Source organism: Gekko japonicus, unplaced genomic scaffold (assembly GCF_001447785.1).
Source record: "Gekko japonicus isolate JY-2015 unplaced genomic scaffold, Gekko_japonicus_V1.1 scaffold6871, whole genome shotgun sequence".
NCBI classification, from domain to species: Eukaryota; Metazoa; Chordata; class Lepidosauria; order Squamata; family Gekkonidae; genus Gekko; species Gekko japonicus.
This window is the reverse complement of record NW_015164411.1, coordinates 1-6,654: the sequence shown is the minus strand read 5'-3', so window position 1 is coordinate 6,654 and position 6,654 is coordinate 1. Positions and strand designations below refer to the sequence as shown.

General features: G+C 41.2%; 1 protein-coding gene across 1 annotated transcript; it reads right to left on the bottom strand.

Moving 5' to 3' along the window:
- Positions 1–757: 757 nt before the first annotated feature.
- Positions 758–5,944, bottom strand: LOC107108472 (protocadherin Fat 4-like). The gene is made up of 2 exons (XM_015408912.1): positions 5,806–5,944; positions 758–2,625 (listed from the first exon to the last, which is right to left on the bottom strand). The coding sequence occupies exons 1-2, from the start codon at positions 5,942–5,944 to the stop codon at positions 758–760; spliced, it is 2,007 nt and encodes a 668-aa protein (XP_015264398.1).
- Positions 5,945–6,654: the final 710 nt, after the last annotated feature.

Below are 6,654 nucleotides of genomic sequence, written 5' to 3'. Positions count from 1 at the left end.
TTGTAGCACCTGTGCACTGAGAAAGATAACAGAGTGATCACTCAAGCTTATCATTCTTTAAAGTATCCAGATCTGAACAACTGCAGAAATCAAATATAGGAAGTACATTTTCCAAGAGGCCCCGAAAGCACAGCTCCTTCATTCAGCATCTGTTTTTTTTTCAAATGTCTCCCAGGAAAAAAATAGTCAATATTCTTGAATTTCAGAACCACTTAATAAAACTGGATACAAACATACTCTGCACAATAAACAATTTTGTGTCCATTTTCAGGGAGAAAAAACACTATTAATTTAAAATTTCACAATCCAAACATAGTTACAGAAAATTCTTTCCAAATGCTGCATGCCAAATAATTTGTTTGGAAATAATAACACATGCAGGAGAAACAAACCCAACCAATCCCAATAAAATTAACAAAAAATATTTGTCCATTTCAGCAGCATAATTGTGATTATTTTTGAATGCATCCTTCTAACCACTGGCCCTGGGTTTTAAAAGTGTGCCCTTTTCTTATCTACAACGATAGAATGGCTTGAGTGTTATTTCCCCCCAAAAAAATGTCAGTATGAAGTTCTATACATACTGTTCTGCTTCTCCATCTTTTGGTTGTGTTGTACCACTTTTGCTCTCTTCATTTATATTTGCTCCTATCTTTTCTGGAAGAGATGCCAAATCTTTAAAAACATCAACATAATGCCCAAATCCTGGGCCCCAGTTCAAAAGATTATCCCCCCAAAAAAATGTCAGTATGAAGTTCTATACATACTGTTCTGCTTCTCCATCTTTTGGTTGTGTTGTACCACTTTTGCTCTCTTCATTTATATTTGCTCCTATCTTTTCTGGAAGAGATGCCAAATCTTTAAAAACATCAACATAATGCCCAAATCCTGGGCCCCAGTTCAAAAGATTATCCCAGTCAAAGTTGCCTCCTTGCTGTCCAAGTTTTAAAGGTGATGTATTGTCATTAGTACTAGGTGCAGTTGCTTGTGCACCAACAGGCCCACCACCCTCTCCTCTGCGGCCAGGGTATCTCCTAGGCTTGAGCCTAGCACCAAAATTGTCTTCATCATCTGCATCTGATTCATTAACTTGAGATAATTTAGGCATCCTGGAAGTATATACCATAGGTTTGTCCCTATCATACTCCATCTCAGAACATGTAAAAGAATCATGGGAATCACTGTCAGATGATGATTCTGGAGCTGGAATACCATCAGCTGGATTTCTTGTTCTTGAAAGTGGCCTTCTGCAGTCCTCCTCAGAAGAAGACCTTCCATGGTCAGCACTGCAGATGCTTGGGTTTCTAGGACGTGGTGTGTTTAGCCTCTCTACCTCTTCAATGGAAAGTCCAACAGGAGGACCACTCTCGAGAGCAATCTGTCCAATTGGTTGCTTTAGGCGACTTCCTGGCCTGGAACTATGAGCTGCCATCATTTGAGGACTCTTGCTTCTTCTCCCTAGTCTAGTAGGATAGTTAAAAATGCCTGTTTGGCAGACATCATTATGCATTTCCAAAGGGCTCCCTTCACGCATTGAAAGATGCATTTCCCTTGCTGGACTGTTTCTGTAGAAAGTTGATGATTTGGAAAATGGAGCTGGACTGTGACGAGAAAGATGGTTGGGCGTAGGGCATGCAGAATGGCTTAGGGAAGTTGTTCTTAGACCTTGACTGTATGAAGGCTGATACGTCAAACTGCTTGCTCCCAAGGGCATAGGGGACTGTCTTGCAAACCCTAATGGACTATGCCTCTGAATGGAGAATTTGGGAGTGTGGCTTCGGAACTGCTTATAGTGCTGAACAATGTCTGCATCTGAAGGAGCTATGCTGCTTGCATTGTCAATGTCATAGTGTTCTATTTCTGGTTCAGGGGAAGCTAGAGGGGCACTGGGTATTGTCTCTGTATTGTGTGGTATGTCTGTTTCATCAAAGATGAGGTAAGGGTTTTCTCTTTCAATTATGTCAGGCTTAGGGTTTCCTTCAGGCTGTTTCCTGATTGTCATATCATCACCATAGGGAGGTATATTGTCAGGGTCATCAAAAGCATCATTCTCGCTGCCCTTCTTTTTCTTTTCCTTTGTTTTCTTCTCCTCTTTTGGCACTTTTGCTTTCTTTCCCTTGCACTGATTGCACAAGATCAGGCTAAGCACAAGCAAGGCCAACACAGTAGCACAGCTGCCAACAATGGCTGGAACAGCCCATAGTGGCAACGACAGCTCAGCTGGGTAAGGCTGAGGGACACATATATGGGCTCCATTCATTCCTCCTTTGCATACATGTCCCTGGGCACACAAAATACCAAGACAGGCCACCGCTGTCTCACATGTTCTTCCAGTGTATGATTCAGGGCAGCTGCAAGTGAATCCAACTCTATCTTCAGGTTCACAACTACCGCCATTCTGACAAGGGTTGGAGGCACAGGCTCCTGGAGGCACACATTTATATGTATACCACTGGTTAATGCACATCAACTCTCCCCAACAGGGGTTGCTTGCACAAATGTTTGGCCCTCGGCAGCCGATCTTCACAGATGGATCTGTTCTGGAGATGGTAGCCAGACTATGCTTGCCTGTGAAAGGAAGACTTTCTTCACCATACTTCAGGTAGGCAATGCAGCCATCAAAACCTAGGAAAAGAGAACAGTAGTGACTTGCAGGTTGTATGTATAAACAAAGCTACTCTGATTTTAAGACTAGAAAGGCAAAAACAAATACTTTCTCAAAAATACCTTATGTAAAGTTGAGGGGAAAAGGCACAGTTCACTGGGTGTGAGTCTTTTCAATAGAGCTGAGCAAACAAGTTTAAAATCCTGGATGTATATAATTTGATTTTTAAAGCCTTTTCATACCCTTGGGTTTGTTCCATTATTTACCATTCTTTCCAAGGTGGCATTTCTGAATGTAATACACACCTTTTCCCTATGTCTTGGGGCTTAAAAATTGTTTTCAGTCCAATACCCCTATACTCTGCAGTAAACATGGAGAGTTTATAAAGCATGGATTAAACAGAACCCAGCTGGAAGTGACATCCATATTCGTTGTAATTTCTGAATTCACAAACCACAGTTGGTGCAGAACCATCCCTTATGATCACCTGGCCATAGAAACATACACAGTATGTCATTCCTACTGAAAAGCAACGGAAAAGCAAAAAACAGACAAACCAAGAAATTAGGATTTCTTACTTAAAGTGGTAGAATAACAAGCCATGGTTTAATGGGACATCTGATTGCCGGCACTATTTATTGGTCATGCTGTTGATTCTCTGGCTCACAGCCTGTTTGCTTAAAAGTGAATGATGTGCTCACTTTTGAAACACAGATAGGACAAAATGTTATGGAGCAACCTGGCTTATTAAGGTTTGTTGTTGTATCAGATGTTTATTTAAAAAAAACTAATTACCATGTTACATTCTTTTTTCCTATTAATTCTTTGGCCTTCTATAATTTCAACATGTATTGGATAACTAACCTAGAGGGCACACAGATTTAGAAATCAAAATAAAGACACACTCAGTTTCTGCACTACAACATCTCAAAACTGCATTTGCATTTTAAAACCTCTGAAGAACAAAAGCCATTTCTATAAATGGTTGAAAGCATATGTTTGCCTAAATATTTTTGTCTAAATTAAATAAAAATTAAAGCATGATCCAACCACAGTAGGGCTCTTTTAAATCAACTTGATTCAATGGGAAAGGTAAGAGTGTGTTTAACAACCCTAACTAACCTATGCATGTTTACTTGGAATTCAGGCCCACTGATTCCAGTGGAATTTAGGGCCAAACTAGACATTTCAGCACCTATGTTTCTGACCTGTGGTCACTGACACCATTTCAGAGAAGAATTTGGCAATTTTTCAACTGGCCAAATTCTTCTCTAAAATGGTGTTGGCATCCACAGGTCAGACCCATGGACACCATGACATCTGGTTTGGCTTACTCTCTAGTCAGCATGCATAAGGTTGCTACCTAAATCTCTCACAATGAAACTAATGGAACAATGTTTTGTTTTTAATTACCGTATTACAAGTCCCATTTATGTCAGTTAATTTCTACGCATGGCATGTTTAGAATTTAAAAAATCAGTCTAGTTTTTAAAACTTTCATTAATTTTATACGGTATGACAAAGTTTTAAAACACATTTCCTGCATTGTTATTTGCCTTCAGCAGCTAGGATATAAAAATGATGCAAAGAAAAACACTTTAGGCTAAAAAGGGCACTTGCGAACAGGCACATTTCTGTCAACTGATGACCAGATTATTTTTGAACTTCTGAAATTCAAGTGGAGATTTTTCTGACAGTAGCCTGAATACATGAAGACACATTATGACCCATCACCCAAGTGCTGAAATTTATTATTTTCATGACTTTTTTTCCTTTATCAAAGTCAATGCAGAATTGAAAAGCAAGAATGCTAAGACTACTGTTTTCTATACTAGAAATTCAGAAACAGTGTTATTTGTTTACCTTACACAGTTCCATGTGGTCAAACAAATGAGATGTCTGTATATATTGGTCTCATGAAGGTTCAATTTGCCATGAAGCCATGCAGGGAAGGACGAGGGTGCTTGACCACTCAACCGCCACAGCATTTCACTATTCACTTGAGCACTCAGTGTGTTAAGGTTTTATAAGAATTTGATAGCCTATTATTTATGGATTTGAACTCAAAGATCTTCTTTATCTTCACAACATTTATGTGAAATAGGTTTGACAGGAGAAAGAAGGAGCCCAAGATGTATGGCAAAGTAGGGCTGGGTCTCACAGCCCTTGTCTGTTGGTATATTACACTGTGTGTCTCAGCGCTCGGCATACACTGTGTGTGTCTAAGATGGAAAGCTACAGAATGGGTAAAACAGAACTCTGCCCTGTAATGATCCTTCTTTGTGGGTATTATGCCTATATTTAATATGGTTACGGAAGACATGTTAAGGTTGTTGGAATTATAGCAAAAATGTCTAAAGGCATATTTCTTGACTTAAAGGGACTTTTTATTTAAAGGGAAAGATTTTTATCTATTAACATCTAGACATGAATATTATCTGACATACTTAAGGATGTCAAACTGCCAGCTGAGCTTGTGATAGAAATAGGATTTTATATTTATTTATTTTTGCATGTATATCCCCGCCCATCCCTCAAGGGGCTCAGGGCAGGTTACATCAATTTCAATGAATACAATAAAATTTAAAACACATTATAAACATTAGGCAGTTCCAGCCCAGTTAAGATAGGTAAATGTGGCCGATTATCAGTGGATGGGTGACAGCAACCTTGGGGGTGGTGTCTTGTATGGACACCCGCCGCCTCAGCCAAAGACCTGGTGGAACAGCTTCATCTTGCAGGCCCTGTGGAACTGAATGAGATCTCGCAGGGCCCTGGTCTCAATAAGGAGCATGTTCCACCAAGCAAGGGCCAGGGCCGAAAAAGCCCTGGCCCTGGTTGAGGCTAAGTGGATGTCCCTTGAGCCAGGGACCACCAGGAGATGTTGATTGTCTGAGTGTAAGGCTCTTTGGAGCATATATGGGAAGTATAAGGCTTTAAAGGTTATTATCAACACCTTGAAGAGGATCCGGTATGCAACTGGTAACCAATGCAGCTGGCAAAGCACATGCTGAACGTGAGCCCACACAGGCGTCGACATCAGCAGGCACGTTGCCGCATTTTGCATCAGCTGTAATTTCTGGAGCAGCCTCAAGAGCCTGTGTAGAGTGAGTTGCAGTAATCGTCTGGAAGTGACCATTGCATGGGTCACTGTAGCTAAGTCCTGGAGAGAAAGATAGGGCTTCAGTAGCCTGATCTACCTCCATCCATGGACAGAGAGGCATCCAGTGTTATTCTCGGGCTCCTCACTGTCCAGGTTGGCACCAGAGGTGTCCCTTCCAGTGTGAGGAGCCTGATGCCCACATCTGTACCCCCTTGACCCAGGTACAGGACCTCCATCTTCGATGGATTTAACTTCAATCGACTGCTGCAACCGTCCAGCCACTGTGTCCAATACCTCAGCCAGCTTTCCAGGAATGGAAGACGAATGGCCATCCATTAGCAGATAGAGCTGAGGGTTGTCAGCATAGTGATGACAACCCAGCCCATAGCTCCAGACTAACTGCGTGAGGGGGCACATATAGATGTTGAATAACATTAGTGAGAGAATCGTCCCCTGCAGCACTCCACATTCTGGCGGGTACCACGGGGAGACCATCTCACCAAGCGTCATGCTCTGTTTCCAACTACGGAGAAAGGAGAAAAACCATTTCAAGGCAGTCCCCTGAACTCCTACGTCAGTGAGGTGGTGGGTCAAGAGATCATAACTGACCATGTCAAATGCTGCCATTAAGTCTAATAACAACAGCAGCACTGACCTGCCTAGAAGAAATATACAAATAATTCCTTCATTTGCATAAATTCATTTGAAGTTGAGAAAATAAGTTTAAAGCTGGCTATTTCTTTTCAATCTATTAATAAAATAAAGGCACAATATAATTTCATGTCCTGGAAGTTATTTTGGACATGGACCATCAGTGTGATCTAAAGAGGTAGCTTTTCTGGTAACTTTTATTACAGACCAGGAATATTGTACAGAGAAAGGATGGGCTTGAACCTCCAAGCAAACCCCGGTTCGAGCACAAACCAGGGGTTCAGGAGAATGTGTC

Excerpts from the sequence above, each read along its gene's own strand:
- LOC107108472 (XM_015408912.1), bottom strand. The coding sequence starts at position 5,944 with ATGGAGGTCCTGTACCTGGGTCAAGGGGGTACAGATGTGGGCATCAGG. Across the intron at positions 2,626-5,805 it reads CTCTCTGTCCATGGATGGAG|GTTTTGATGGCTGCATTGCC; the intron begins GTAGATCAGGCT and ends CTCTTTTCCTAG.